At 31.4% G+C, this 16,096-nt stretch overlaps 2 protein-coding genes across 3 annotated transcripts; both read right to left on the bottom strand.

The window, feature by feature from the left end:
• Positions 1 to 915: 915 nt before the first annotated feature.
• LOC105130079 (signal peptidase I) lies at positions 916 to 2,756 on the bottom strand. Of its 2 annotated transcripts, XM_011032418.1 has the most exons (4): positions 2,520 to 2,755; positions 2,096 to 2,413; positions 1,170 to 1,993; positions 916 to 1,133 (listed from the first exon to the last, which is right to left on the bottom strand). In XM_011032418.1, the coding sequence occupies exons 1-3, from the start codon at positions 2,643 to 2,645 to the stop codon at positions 1,241 to 1,243; spliced, it is 1,197 nt and encodes a 398-aa protein (XP_011030720.1). In that variant the 5' UTR covers positions 2,646 to 2,755; the 3' UTR covers positions 916 to 1,133; positions 1,170 to 1,240. The 2 variants fall into 2 exon arrangements, with proteins under 2 accessions (XP_011030720.1, XP_011030728.1); XM_011032426.1 differs by having other exon boundaries at positions 949 to 1,993; positions 2,132 to 2,413; positions 2,520 to 2,756.
• Positions 2,757 to 5,225: 2,469 nt separating this feature from the next.
• Positions 5,226 to 8,555, bottom strand: LOC105130070 (thylakoidal processing peptidase 1, chloroplastic-like). Its single transcript, XM_011032406.1, has 6 exons — positions 7,486 to 8,555; positions 6,953 to 7,021; positions 6,786 to 6,854; positions 6,531 to 6,617; positions 6,337 to 6,404; positions 5,226 to 6,085 (listed from the first exon to the last, which is right to left on the bottom strand). The coding sequence occupies exons 1-6, from the start codon at positions 8,230 to 8,232 to the stop codon at positions 5,971 to 5,973; spliced, it is 1,155 nt and encodes a 384-aa protein (XP_011030708.1). The 5' UTR covers positions 8,233 to 8,555; the 3' UTR covers positions 5,226 to 5,970.
• Between the last annotated feature and the right edge of the window lie 7,541 nt (positions 8,556 to 16,096).

The following is a 16,096-nucleotide window of genomic DNA, read 5'->3' on the forward strand; positions in this document are numbered from 1 at the left end:
CATGCATCGATTCTCACCGAAGATTTGTAAATCATAATTGATTAAGAAAAAAACAAAAAAGTTAGGGAACTTCATATCAGTATTAAAGTCAGAATTCCAGATAAGTACTTGTGAATAACAAATTAAATTTCTACCAAACTATCTCTTCTCCTCTACTTCAATCTGATCATTTTAGAGACAGAATCTGTGAACCAACCCTTACGAAAGGGTCCACTGGTAGGATTCTACCGGCCTAGGCCACTTACATTTGTGGCCCGATATGAACAGCAAGAATTTCTCAGTAGCCGAGAGCATAGCACAAAAATTATGCAGCCTGTAGCGGAAAGTTACTTTTTGAAATGTTTTTAATTTTAAAATAATATTTTTAAATTTTTTTAAATTTATTTTTAATATCTTTACATCAAAACAATCTTTTATATATATATTCAAGTTTTAATGAAAAACAGAACACTGGGCAGCCCAAAGATTCCAAACCTAATCGTCCCTGGGGATAATTTCTGCAGAAAAAAATGTAAGCGGTCAACTATCTCGGAGGCCAGAAGTCAGAACCTCTCAGTGCTAATCCGGCTTCATGTTAGTCAGTCAAAAACCTTACCAACTTCTAACTTTATTGTTGCTAAATTATTTATATGAACATGGGAGATCAATGGCATTCAATTTGCCTGGTGATCAACTCCTACAGCTGCGGCCGAAATTGCTTTCCTTTGTATACAACAAAATGACGAGAGATCTGTTAAAAGTTTAAAAACTTCGATCCAAGAAGATTAAACGGTCAAGATGATGCTGTATTCTCAGTGGGAGGACAATGCTGAAATTCAGTCAAATCAATGCAACAACTCGGTAGGAACTAGAGTAGCATTCCAACAATTATTATTTCCTATAAGAAATTAAAGATTACTCTTCTACACAAAGCAATAAAATTCTCAAGAGAGTGTTGGGCAATCATCGTAAGACATAACTTTCCATGGTATACAACAGTACAGGCAAGGGGGGCATGCTCCTAAAAGCCACAATCACAAAGCCAAAGCAAAATAATGGCAACACTGCACTGATTCAAAGCCAGGACTGCAAAATGAAGCGGTTAGTGCAAAAACTGGGCGTTGGTGATCCTATTTACATCATCAATTGAAGCTCCTTCATCAATTACAGCAACTGTCCAGTAAGTGGCAAAGCACAAATAACAGCTCGTTACTTTGTCATGTAAACATTCTAAAATTACACTATTTACAAAAGTTATGTCCTACCATTTCACATCCAGTGTTAGAGCCTCAGGAGGTACAAGAACAGATGGGAAATTTGTGAAGGAAATATTAGACATTAAATTACTCCAAGAAGCAGAATCAACAGCAATAAAAGGTCGAACCTTCTTAACAATTACGGGTTTTAGCTTCTCACCCTCAACTCTTGCTAATACCTCAAACCAAACCCGTTCAACAGTAGGCCTCGTTCTCCACTCTGCCAACACTTCTTGAACAGTCTCGTTGCTCCCGAAACTTTTCTCCAGTTCTAATTGAAAACGAATCAGTGTTGATGCTTTAGCAGTTACTCTAAGAAAGCTCGACAATCCATTTCGAGTAATTCTGTCACCAAGAAAACTTCTCAAAACTTCTTCCAGCCTAGCAATACTGGAACTTAAAAAGTGCATGGTGCTAGCCCGATTCTTGTACACATTCCTAGCGTAACACTTATTAGATACCAACTCGATAGTCTTCTTTGATAACATTCTCGTTTCAATTTCAGCATCAGGGTCCCAATTCTTGTTGGCAACAAGCGATGCAGATCCAATAATTCTTATAGGTAATAACGGCGGGCAGATCGAATCCCCGAAAGGGTAGAAACCATTTCCCATCTTATTATTATTAATGTCACTTCCATTCAAAGCCAAACTAAGATCAAAATCTTGAAAAAGAGAGACCTCTTTAGCTCCTTTCACTTCTACAGAGATTCCTTCTCCCACTATTATTCGTTTCAGACCACCATATGAAGCATTCATCTAGCATTAACAGAACCAAAACCAACAACAAAACAAAACCCAGTTGAAAAACAAAAACAAAAAGAAACAGAAATATTTAAAAAGGTAAGCAGAGCTATTTACCGGCAATAGCAAAGAGAAATTGCCATGGCCACTAACCCACAAATCAAAAGGGCCTTGGAGTTTCAAAGTGTCAAGTACAGGCATGGAACCGAATTCCTTAATCAGGTCTCCAAAATCAATACTTGATTTTGGTTTGCTCAACTTCTTCCGAGAATCTACTTCATCAGGGAATTTAAGTAGCATGTAACTTTTACCAACTCGGATCTTAAACTCGTATCTCTGAGAACTAAAAATCCTAATTTTACTCACTTCCAGCTTCGAAATCTCAATTCCCTCCAAATCCCAATCTTGCTTCACCGATATCTCCTTCAAAACGTCCTGTAAAATCATTGCCAAATTAAACAAAACCCATGAGAATAAAATATATATATATATATGTATATATATATATATAAAAAAAGAGTACAGTTGAGAAACATAATACCTTAAGGAATTGAGTGTTGTTGTCATTAAGGTGATTAGGAGTAAATGATATAGTTAATGGTAGAATTTGGAAGATGAGTAAGGGGAGGAGAGGGGCGGGGAAACGACGACGACGAAGGCCACTCATCGGTTTTTTTTTGTTTTTTCCTTCCTCAGCGTTAATGTACTTAGACACGTGTGAAATCCGGACAATGTGGATCTCACTTCCCCCCTTCCTTTCTTGCGTTGCAGGTGTTCTGTCGAAGAAAAAGAGAGATCAAAATGACGATTGTACCCCGAATTTCATTGGATTTGCATTTTTTTCTCGAAAAATAATTTTTATTAATAAAAAATAATCAATGCATAACAACCTGCATTTCTATTTCTTAAAAATGTTTTTTCTGATCTTGAATATTATTTGTGGATTTGTATTTTCATTTTAAACCTTACTTTAAGGTTTCTTTTTTATTAAAAAAAATTATTTTTTAATAATTTATGGATAGATGTTTTTTATCTTAGTACTTGGTTTTTTTATTATTTGATTTTATGTGATTTTTTATAATAATTTATCTTATGAAAAAAAGCTATATCCAATCCACCACACCACTACTAAATGGACTAGTGTCAATATCTATCCAGTAAATAAATTTAGCAAAGTTATTAAATTTAGTTTGATTTAAAGGTTGAGAGTTAATTTGAGTTAATTGAAATTATATTATTTTAATTTTTCTATAATGTTTAAAAAAAATCATCTCCAAATACGTTTGTGTGTGAGTTTTTGGTCACCCTTTCATTTATTTTTTATTATTTTCACTCTCAATTTTTCATCATAATTTTTTTAAAATGTTTTTGTGAAATTAATTTTTTTAAAAGGTTTTATCTTGAAACATTTTATTTGTTGTAGATTAAATTTTACTATTTTTTTTATTTATCATATTTCTGATCTAATAATTTAGATTATAAATTTAAAAAAATAATTTGAACCAGTATCTTTTTTTTTTTATTTTCTTTTTTGATTCCCTCCCCCTCACCCCCCACTCTTGGTTTTTTTTTTAAATTTATATCTTCTTAATATCTTGTTTTATAACTTTATAATTTATGTTTCAATCAACATTTCTCCTTTATGAATTTTTTTTATTTATCTATTTTTAAATAAATGTATTTAAAATAAATTAATATTTAATTTTAAAGGATACTATTATGATTGATCTATAAATTTTTATATATATGAACTTTATTTTTAAAATAAAAAATATTTATTTTTAGATAATATTTTTAATTATTCAATATTAATTTTTTATTTTTTTTCTTATTTTTGTTTTTGTTTTAATTGATACGTTTTTGATGGTTTTTTATTTATGTTTCAATTAATTTTTATGCTCCATGACCCCCGGCACTTATTTAGCCATTTTTAGACAAAGGGTTTTTTAAAAAATAATACATGTATTTAATTTTTTAAAATATTATTATAATTGATCTATATTTTTTTATATTCTATATAAATAAGCTTTAATTTTTAAAATAAAAAAAATATTTTTAGATAATAGTTTTAACGTGTAGGATATTTCTTTTATTTTCTTTTATTTTATTCATTTAGTTTTATACAAATATTTATTTTTATTATTTTTTGTTTAATAAATAAATTAAGTAAATATAACTTAATAAATATTTCATCTTATAAGATTAAATATTTTAATTTATATATGTGTTTTGATTTTTTTAAGTTTTGCTTTTAGTTGTTTTTTAGTTATGGTAAATGAATTATTTTAGAGTTGTTTATATAAATACTTATCAATTTATTTAATTAAAAAATTTTTATTTATATGTGTAATTTTTTTAAATAAAAAACATTAAAATAGATTGTACATTCATTTTTTTTTTTAAGAAAAAGTATTTAGCCCTCAGCAAAAAGCGGATCAAATAATTAATAATAGCTGTCATGACTTCAATAATTAAACTGTTGCTTTTACCCTGAAAAAGTAAAACCGGTGCTCTCAAAAAGATTTATTGAAATTTTCATCGAGTAATCATCTCTTTCTCTCTCGCTGTTTTTTTTTTTTTTTTTTCAAATTAAGCTAACCGCTAACTTGTGCGTTCACGACAAGTTTTATTATGGACATTAATATCAAAGTTGACATTAGTTTATGGATCTACTCCGAACACTTTTATAATGTGCGAGGCAAGAAATCATGCAATTAACTTCCAAGGGAATGTTTTCCTTATTTTTTTAAAAAAGAATTTTACAAAACTCCATCAATGAAAAATATTTTATGATTAGGTTTTAATTTAATTTATTTAAAAAAAAACTCAGAAAATTCAATATTTTGCTATCAATAATCTACCATTCATTACATCATTCAAATACTTCAAACCCCATCAATCTTGACCACAAACATATCCACCACCTCCACCACCACCACTTTTCATTATTTTACATCTATCAACCCCAATAAGAATAACCACATTAGTGGTTTTGTATTGGAAGTAGCTGAGTCAGAACCCAGAAGATGCCAAAACGACCACCAAAAACAACCGCTGGTTCAGCACCAGTCTCTCCCTGCATGCTGGAGCAGCATCCAGGGGATGAGAGAACATCAATTCCACGGTAGATTTACAGGGCTTCATCAAATCAAATGCATCAAGGAAACAACTGACCAGCCCACGCTAACAAGCTTAAACAAGTGCAAGTGACAATCAATTTGCCATCAAGCAAAAGAGAATCAGGGTATGATTTTCAATACCACAAAGCCAGGCTGCAATAAAAGATAACTGAAACAAACCGGAGGAAAAGATGAAGTACCACCAGAGTCGATTTTTCAGTCTAAATCAGCCTTCTTTAAAGGCAAAAATTATTCAAGCGTTCAAACAAATGAAGTAAAATATTAGAAACAATCTGAAATAATGAAGCTCTGTTTATTGACCAGCAATCTGTATGATCAACTCCAGGAGGTTCTCCAGTGCAAGGCTGGATTGCAAGGTCTCCGAACGACCAAAATCATGATGCACTCCCCTGCCCCTAACAACCACATCTTCAAGAGGAACCGCATCAAGAACCATAGCACCAAAGGAAACCAATACCAGGAGCTTTCCATAATGCGTCAACCTCAGGCATAAGAAGACAATACACGCACTGAAATGGGCACAGCAATAGTTGCAGAAATCCATGCAGGTCGCTTGGTGCATTGCTGAATTCCCCAAGAAACAAGAACAATAAATAAAGATACAAAGCAATGAACATGTCTATTACTTCTTCCACTTGTCTTTTGTTTTGGAAAATATGATTTACAAGAAAGAATGTGTCATAAGCCACAGTTTGGTCATCAACAAAGAAACGAACAGATGGATGAGACGATGATCCATCATCTGATACATTCAAGATAAGCAGAACTGTGATGATAGCAGTGAGGGTAGTCACAATTGCTCAACCAGGAGCCAAAAATATTAGGTATCAGAGATCCTTGCGGAGACCAGTGTCAAGAGATTGCATTCTTTGCCACTTGTGGATCGTATATGGTGTCGGATACTTTGGAGGGAGGCCAGTAGCGAAATACTGACCTACCAACAATGTTCTTGATAGGAAGCGGGCCCCTGAAAAGAGTTTGAAACACCAACATTAAGAGTTTGTGTTTTCAGAATAAACATCAATAGAAATTATGTTGATTTACATTTATATTCCTTTGCGTTACTTCAGATGATATGGACATTGCCAAACATGTGTTTGTGATATTTGCGAAGAACACCATCAAATTGTCGACGCCCAATGGAGACTATTTTTTTCTTTCCAACCTATTATATCATGTTCCCAAACCAAATCAGCATTAGAAAGATTCTCAACTTACCAGTTGTGAGAGTCAAAACTATTATTACGATTGTCCCCCATCACAAAGACATAACCTTCAGGGACAAGCTGCAAAAGAAACCAAATTAATTTCGTTAGCTAATATGGGAACACTTGGCCAAGTGAAACAAATATAAATAAATGAACATGGTATGAATATGCAAAATACAAGCAGAAATCAACAAAATCCATTACCACTGATTCCATCTCATAAGCAAGTGGCTCCTTGATGAATTCTTCATCTTGAACAACACCGTTCACATATAATTTGCCCTGTCGAACCTATAAATAGTCCACAAATAACACAAGAAGTCAGCAGCAGAGATGATGCTTTATGTTTTTGGCTGAAACTTGCCGGCATCTAATGACAATGGGAGGAAAAGGAAGAAAGAAGACAACAAACACCTCCATTCCTAACAGGATCAGTTATATATTCATATAGAGGCTTACTTCAACATAGTCTCCAGCCTTTGCCACAATTCGCTTTATGAATACATCGCCTGAACTGAAACCAAACTCCTGCAAATTACATATAAAACACAAGTTAGCGATCTATGATTTAATAGGAAATAACAAAATCTTATACATATTCATCAAAAACTAAATCTAGTTTATACCTGCAAGATTGGAGGAGCTTTAAAAATGACTATATCTGAGACTTCAGGCTTTCTGAAAACGTATGAAACCTATGACAAGAAAGATGGGAAAAATACAATATCAATATCATGAAAGAAAGAAAGAGTTAAGTATCAAATTTTCACCAGAATTTTCATAAATGAACAAATATCATATCCTACTTCAAAAGCGTATATGAAAACAAATAAATGCATCAACAATCAATGCCAACAAAGGAGTCTCGCTTGATTTTTGAGCATTATAAATTTCGTTTCGACTCTACATAGGACGGTGTTTCGATATCAATTCCATTTCATACTTTTTAAATATACCTCAAAATATCATCAAATTAGTCACCACACTAGCTATCAGAATTATCAATCAACCATCCAAACATGGTGACAGAGGTCAAAAAGGATAGCCAAATATGATCTAAGGCCATCACTCTCGAAAGGGTCTTCAAAACAGACACAATTTCACATGAATACACCAAAAATAAACACGAAAATATGCTAAAGTGTGTGTTCGCTCTCACCTTCTCTGCTAAAATACGGTCGCCCACGTCCAAAGTAGGATACATAGAACTTGAAGGAATGGATCGAGGCTCGGCCAAGGTGGACCTAAACAACAAACTAACAGTAGCAGCAGTAAACATGGCCTTGGCATCCTCCGAGCAAACATTAAAAACCCTTGAAAACCAACTTCCTGTCCTCTCAAACTCCTTCCCATTAATCTGGAAGCTCACACTAGTACTGCTCTTGCTCTCACTCACCTTCTCCACAGACTTCACTGTCCCTGTCCCTGTCCCTGTCCCTGTCCCTCCTCTATCCACCTCAGGACTCCTCGATCCCAGAACCGCCTCATTGCACGGAAGCCACCTCGATCCTTGCAAGAACGGCAGGATCGAGACGGCTTTAAATGGTGAAATTCCACAAGCACCCATGTTAGAACAAGAAACCCCGGCCGTTGACTTCATCAGAGAAACTAATCCAGCCGCAATCGCACTCCCTTTACAATTATCTCCAAAAATCTCACCAGCCATCGTACTATACATCGCCGCCGAATTACTATAATTCCTCTTCAGGTTTCGGCGGCGAAAATCTGTTCCCGCTCTCGGGCCAGGGGGTTCAATATCAGAATTGTGTGTTGTGGTGGTTGTTGCTGGTGAAGCAAATATCCGTGACCGGATAAAACATTCGTTGAGATACCGACAGTTACCGACACGAACACCTAGGTTCTGGGCAACGTAGCCGGAGAAAGAAAAGGTAACTCTGATCGCCATAATAGCAATTTCGAATAACAAGATAAAGATTTGGTAAATAGTGACTTCGGGTACTAAGAGGGTTGATGATCTAGGTAAGCCTAGCAAGAAATAGACAACATTTCTACCGAAAAAATCAGTGAACTGGAGATGTGAATTACGAGTTAAGAGGCTGAGCTAGTTTGTGAGGTCAAAATTGAGCGTGATTGAGATTCGAATCGGCGGATTAGGGTTTGGCGATGGGAGGAGATGGAGACCCTGAGCTCTGAGAGAGAGGCTCGGGAAAGAGGGGGGGTTTTGGTGAAAGGGAACGCAAGCAATGCGGGAGGAAAATTGGAAACGCCAGTTAACTGGAAGGCTTGGGTTTTAATACGCGGCGGCTGTGGAGGAGTAATGAAAGTTGACTTTTCTTGCTCTTTATTTACGGAGTTACCACTGTGTGTTTGAAGAGGGGTAGTTTAGGTTTTTAAGGCATGGAGTAGTTGGATTTTGGTTGAGGTTTTTATTTTTTTTATAATTCAACTGTTTAAACCAGATTATATGCACCATAATTAATTATTAGATATATTAAATATTTTATAAATTAAATAAATAAATAAAACATCTCAGAAATAACAGGTATATACACAAAAATTCAAACCTAAAATACAAAAACAAGAAATTTCTTATTGGGATTGAACTTGGATCATACTTCCTTTTAAAAATATTAAGATAAGAGATATAATCAAATATAAAAATTACTTAACTTTTTTCTTACAGTGAAGGACATGGTTTTTAACATGATTATGTATATATTCTAGCCATAAATAATTATTATTAATGATCTTATTTTAATTTATTAGGAGAAAAAAAACAACTTACAGGGCAAAAAAAGAGTGAGGAGTTTAATAAATCCACTGTGTATACTTTATTCATAACAAGGATATGATAAATCTTGTTTCATGTTTACTGTGTTGTTTTATAAAATATATTGTGCTGTGTCAGCTTTTTTAGGGTATTTTTAGTTAACTTATGCTGATTTTGTTATTGTTTTTTATAATTTTTATTTTTTAGGTGACTGTTTATTTATTTACCATGAAAAAATAATTTTTTATTATTTTTTCAAAAAAAATTATATTATTAATAAAATTATTCATTTGCCCATGAAACATTTATTCTTAAAAATTTTCAATTTCAAACTTTACTAAAAAAGAAAATTTTTATGTTTTCTAACTACCGATTAAAAAATTAAACTATGATTATATTTTAAATTGAAATTTTATCAAATTTTTCTATTTATTTTTTATATTTTTAAAATATTTTTAAAAAATATTATTTTTTAATTAATAATTTTTTGATATTTTTATATTTTTGGATAAGCTAATGTCAAAAATAATATTTTAAAAATAAAAAAATTATTTCCATATATTTTTAAATAGAAAATCCATGAAAAAATAATTGTTATTGCATACCCCGACGTCTGAAAAACGGTGGCAGATATGCAAACAAGAAGGAAGTTCAGGGGCAAGAAGATGTCTATAACTCCTGTAGAAGAGGGGTCTTCTATTACCAGCAAGTCAAACCCAAGGTGGCCGATTGCCACAAGATCCAACGAGTAAAACGTAAGCGCATACATCAGCCCAAATTTGCCTCTGTCGTTCATTTCAAAAAGCAGGGCTAGTCGGCTAGTTAATAAAAAATACCAATAATTTTAATTAACTTAGTTCCTATCGTTGAATCTAACAAGTAGATTGCTGTTCATGCAAATTAGGGTTTTTTCTTTCCTTTTTTTTTTATTTAATGATTGCAGAGACTGGGGATTTTACAGGGCAGGAGAAGGAGGACCAAGGTCTAGAGTTCGCTAGTTCAGAGGATAATAGGGGGTGGTGGTGGAAATGACTGTTGTGGGCTTTAAGGAAATTGATTTTGGTGACGTGGTGGTTGTTTATTGGGTGGATGATGGTAAGAAAGTAAATGTCATTAAACCAATCCGGCTTGAAAATGAATCCGGTCCAAGCCGGACTTAAAACACATTTGTTGAAAATTTACTTGAACTTGGTGAATAATTCTTGATTTGATCAAAATTTTATTTGGTTTTAAAAAATAAAGCAATATTATTTCAATTTAAAGTTAAAAATTAACTAAACATAAAATTTAATAAAATAAATTCGGCTTGAAAATGATAGATTAAAAATTTAATAAAATAAAATTTATTTAATTAGCAACACAGACAAATTATAAAGTTACCTGAACACGTTGACTCATTAGCCCTGGAGTTTATGATACCATACAAATATATCTTTAATTCAAAACTCGTATACATCATAGATTTATTTTTTCTTCTATACGAGGTCAATTATTTATCTTTATTAAATGTTACATTAGCTCTCATGAAATTTTAACATGGAAATTTTGTAAATCATTTTCCATGAATCAGTATACATACAAAATAACCCAAATCATGCTTTACGAATGCAGTTAAAATTATGGTTTTTTAAATTTTATTATTATTTTGATATAATAATATTAAAAATAAAAAATATTATTTCAATATATTTTTAAATAATATATATTTCATAAACAACCACGCTATACTCGTCAACATGTAAAATAACTGCTTGTGTGCTTAATTTTACCGATAACAAGCCGTTGTTTGTGCAAAGTTTATAAACATGCTTGGTGGTTGACCCAGCTTATAGCCTGATTTTTAGGTTTTGATTGTAATATTGGATTGCTCTGATTAATTTTAATTTATTTAAAAAATTAAAATAATATTTTTTAATAAAAAATTAAAAGTTAACAGGTTATAATTAAATTTTAAATTAAGTTTTGTTAAGTCAATCTATTCATCGAGTTACCTCAAGTTTTAATTTTTTTATTTTTTTTAAATCTGGTTCCAGTCCTGAATCAGTTGTGTTTTTTTTTGAGCGAATTTATCAGGCTAGACTGGACCGGTTTTAAAATTATATGTCTGTGTTATGGGAGCAATTTAATTAATTAAAAAATCTCCTCTCTGTTCTCTAGAGCATCAGCAGCAGCAGCCTATCACGACGGCAGACATGACAGGAAATTACCGATGTCTGGCTTGGTTCATTGTATCTCGGTCCGTTCAAAAACCGTTGCTATTTGGTCCGTAGAAAAACGGAAATTGTTGAGAAATTTGTGAAACGCGGGGAGAAGTTTATAAAGATAATGGATAAGTTCACAAAACGACAAAACTATAAAATGCATTTAGATCACTAGCTAAATTCGTGTTAATTCTAGAATGATATATTTTTTGTGAAATTAAACAGGTGTCTCATGGTATATGGCGGAAGGGTCAAACAGATATTTAAATAATAATAATTTAAATTAAATTAATTAAAACACCATGTAGGATACGACACCAAGACAACATGGGAAAGAAAGAAATTATAAAGTTTATGTTCTAATAATTTAGTTTCGTACATAAAGTTTTTTAAAAATATATAATGTAAGAGAAAAAATTCAAGTCAGCTCAAAATAATTAAATAAATAGATAATATATAATATGAGATTAAAATAAAAAAAATAATTTTTAAATAATGACATGGTAAAAAGAAAGTATAAAAATAAATTAAAAAAATTAAATTAATACAGGTCGGCTTTGCCAACTTGTTCTCGAAATAACAAAACATGAAGAGAAATGAAAAAATAACCAGATTTAAGGAAAAATAATTTAATATAAAATAATAAAATTAAAAAAACAAGTCATAAAACATTAAGGAAAAAATGAGTAAACTTGATTAATTTGATACTTGAAATATGAGATCGGAATTAAAAAAATAAATTTTTAAAAAAGAGACATAGCAAAAAGACCCAGATTAAATAAAAAAACCATTGAGTGAGAAAATACAAGTTAACTTGGATTAATTTAATTAACCCGCACTTATAATAACCCAACCACAAAAAAGTTAAAAAATCACATAGCTAGAGGGCAGGTAAATTAATGCTGAGGTATAAAATTGTTAAAAAAATCAGTTTTATAAGAAAAAACCAAGGAAAAAAATTGAAGCAGTCATGGTTAATTTAACTAATATATTACCCTGAATATAAGATTGTGATAATTAAATAAAAAAAAACATGAAAAAAAATGAACTTGAGGACTTATAACCTAATGTCAATAATGAATCCCAGAGGAAAAAATCAATTTTCAATTAAAGACTATTTTGTTGGAAAGCAATCATAAAAAAATAATAAATTAAAATATATAATAATAAAATAATTTTAAACCCAAACAATGCAGACAAATCTTGGTAAAAAAATAAAAGAAAATAATTAGAGGTTAAACTGGAAAAAAAAGTTATTAAAAGTACAAGGACCAAAACTGAATAAAAAAACCAAATGAAATTAAATACTGAGGGATAAAATTTTAAAAAGATAAGTAAAAAAAATCATAGAAACATAAAAAAAATGACGATGAATGATAAATTAAAAGAATGTAGTAAAATTAAAAGGGATGAAGTTATATTTTTTTTTTTAAAAAAAGAAAGTATAAAGAACATAAATAAAGTAATTAAAAGTTGAGGGACCAAATCAAATAAAAAAAATTAACTTGAATAAAATACAAAGAGATGAAATTAAAAACAATCCAAACTCCAAAAAACATCAAACATCAAATAAAAAAAATCAAAATCAATAAGATTATAAATCATATGACACAATTATTTTTTTAAAAGTTCATGTGTGGTTTTTAGAAAACGCGAGAAAAAAATATTTTTATCATGACCCAACCACACCTTTTCACGCGTCATGTTGCTAGAAAGAGAACAACATGCCGCTCCTAACACCGTAATAAAAGTTGGACTTTGGCCACCACAAGATCCCTCACACGTACAAGTATAATGTTTTTAAAATAATATTTAAAACCTTAAAATTATTATGTCATCCCTTAAAAAACCTAAAAAAAATAAAAAAACAAAAACAACCTTTACTCTTTGTTGTTTTGAATTATAAGATTAATTTTATTATTTTTCTATTTTGAAAATAAAAGGACAGGGAAGCCCATCTATGCATGTTCATGTTTAATTTTTTCTCTTTCAAGGGAAAGATAAAAATTCCCCTCACCAAAGATTTTTTTTTTTTTAATTTTCGAGGGCAAAACAATCATTGGATTGTAAAAAAAACACTTATCCGAGCCATTTTATCCCATATCAATTTTACAATAACCAATATATCCTAATAAAAAAGACTTTTTTACCTTTAATTATATAATTACAGGTTTCCTCTCTCTTTTTTTTTTGCAATAATAAAATTGTATTTACACTGTTACAATTCATGAACCAGATCAATATTTAAAATGATTTGAAAATAAATTTAACTCAAACCACACTTCACTGCCAAATCAAATTTATCCACCATATCCGATTGGGTCTAATAACCGAGTAACTATTGATTTAATAAGAGGGAAGATTCTTTTCTCTAACTTCTCAGTCAAGCATGGATGTCGCTAATTGAAGCACTCTTTTCATAATATTTTGAATATTTAATAACACATTAAACGAAGTCAAGAATCAGATTGTTGAACTGTCATCTATCGAACACTTTTTTTTCACACGACGACACCGCGTTCAACATGAATAATTAAAAGATTAATGTTGAACTCTCGAGTCTTAGCACTTAAGATTTGGAGAAATTGTTTCCAATTTTAGGAATGTCTGGACGCTAGTAACCTTCGAAAGAGTCCACCTCTCGAGGAAAACAGAATCTTTACAACAAAGCCCATCATCCTGCACCAACCTTCACTCCTAATTTTAAAACCTAATTCGAGATCAATAAAACTAATTTTATAAATTAAGAGGTTAATCTGGATTTTCCTGATTTTCATAAAAATAAAAACAACATTATTGTGTTTATTTAAAAGTCAACGAATTGATAACGCAGATTTTATTTAAACTAGATCCGAGTCGATCGGATTACCACGTCATTCTTGATTTTTAACTGAATTAATCAAACTGGTTCAAGATCCCGGGTTAATTTCCGGGGGCTGATATGGGTTTTAAAACAATGCTTCCCAAGACAAACAAATGAATGCCATCTCAACTGTTAACAATCCCGTTGAGATGTATGGGCCTATATCGGCCTGTAGAAAGTAGCAAAGCTATCACACAGCCGATATGCAGTGATGGATAATAATAAGCTGGGCTTGAACTTTGAAACCCTTAATAGAGTGGGCATGTAAATGGGCTGCGAGTTCTAGAATGGAGCCCAAGACAAAAACTCAAGTTTGCCTTCGAGGATATAAACAAGCATGATTTTCCATGAGCTAAGATTACCATGTTTAGGGCTTGTAGCCTCTTGATTTATCCTTCTCGTGAGCTAAGCTACAAGGATATATATTATTTGATTGATTTAATTTATCTCGTTAAGATATAAATCTTATATAATTTTATCTGTGTGTTTATGTCTATTGAATTAATCTGTAGATTTCTCCAAGAACAAATTGAAGCAAGGTGGCAGAGTTCTGGCACTATTTTATTTTCTAACTTCTCCCAACAGGGATGTGTTGGCACATACATTGCTTCAAGCCTCTCGGTCGGCGCCATGGAATCCACTATTCATGGCAAGTGAATTGGAACTTGGAATGGAAGCATTCTTTTCGGTTGTATCGTTGTAAAACCTATACTGGACTCAAGAGTTGTTCTACAGATCTCGTTCACCTGCCGACTAAAAACACAGGTTCACTAACCTGATCAATTAATGTTTGACTATGTCAAAACACGACTTTTAATGAGTTGATTTTTTTGAACCGAAATAATATTATTTTTTTTAAAAAAATAATCAAGGGATGGACCTATATCGATGGTCCCAACACATCCTCAAACCTTGTCCAAGTTTAATTACTAGTTGAGTTTTGCGATTATATTTCTACGCCCTAGCACTTAGGGTTTGGGATCATAGTGATAGCACTCATTCTAATTAAAACAAGTTGAAGGACCGTAGCCGTCAACTTCCCATGTTCCTGTCTCATAGAAAACCCAGCAAGATTTAATTAATTCATGGACTTGTTAAAAGCTCTAATAGATAAATAACTCATAAGAAATTCCCACAAACCCTACAATATACAACTTTCGCTTGACCAAAATGATTAGTTATCGACAACGGTTTAAAGGGGAGCTCAATTTAAAAATAAATGGAGTCGGAAGAATAACCGGAACAGCAGCGCCGATCCAACTTTCGGCAAGCAAGCCCTGGTGCGCTGTGGTCCATCTCTTTGCTTCGGAAAATAATAATCATCCGTTACAGAATATTAGAAAGCTCTAAAGAAAATATAAATTCAATATTTTTTAAATTAAAAATATTTTTAAAAAACATGTAAAAATAAAAATACATATGCCAATAATCATCTAAATCTAAATGATAATTTCCATCGAGAAAAAATAACTGAAGGATTATATAGAACAGTATTATGTTGACTAAGCATGCAAAACAAACAAAAAAAAAATAAAAAAACAAAATGATATGCTGTTCGACATGCTAGTTTTTCATAATTAATCAAAGACGGTCATTAGATATAACTTCTAGATTGATTTGAAAAAAAAATACTTGGATTACCAAGTTAATGTAGATAATTTATTTCATTTTTTACCGTGATGCTATTTTTTAATTTTTTTAAATTTAATCAATCTAGTTTGAAATGAGTTTTATAAGTTACTAAAAAAGATATATTAAATTTTATCGAACTAATCAATTTTTTTTTTTATAATTTAACCTTAAACTTAATTTAAATTCTTTCAAATCATTAAATAATGTAACAAATCAGTCTCACTCTTTAAAAAAATACGAGAAAATCCGGACAATAACATCAAATAGTCATCGAATCACCACGTCGAATTTAATGATAATGATCGAAGCTAAGCATGGGATGAACTTCTCCAGTATGGTTTTA

This window comes from Populus euphratica, unplaced genomic scaffold (assembly GCF_000495115.2).
Source record: "Populus euphratica unplaced genomic scaffold, PopEup_1.0 scaffold2.1, whole genome shotgun sequence".
In the NCBI taxonomy this organism is placed as follows: domain Eukaryota; kingdom Viridiplantae; phylum Streptophyta; class Magnoliopsida; order Malpighiales; family Salicaceae; genus Populus; species Populus euphratica.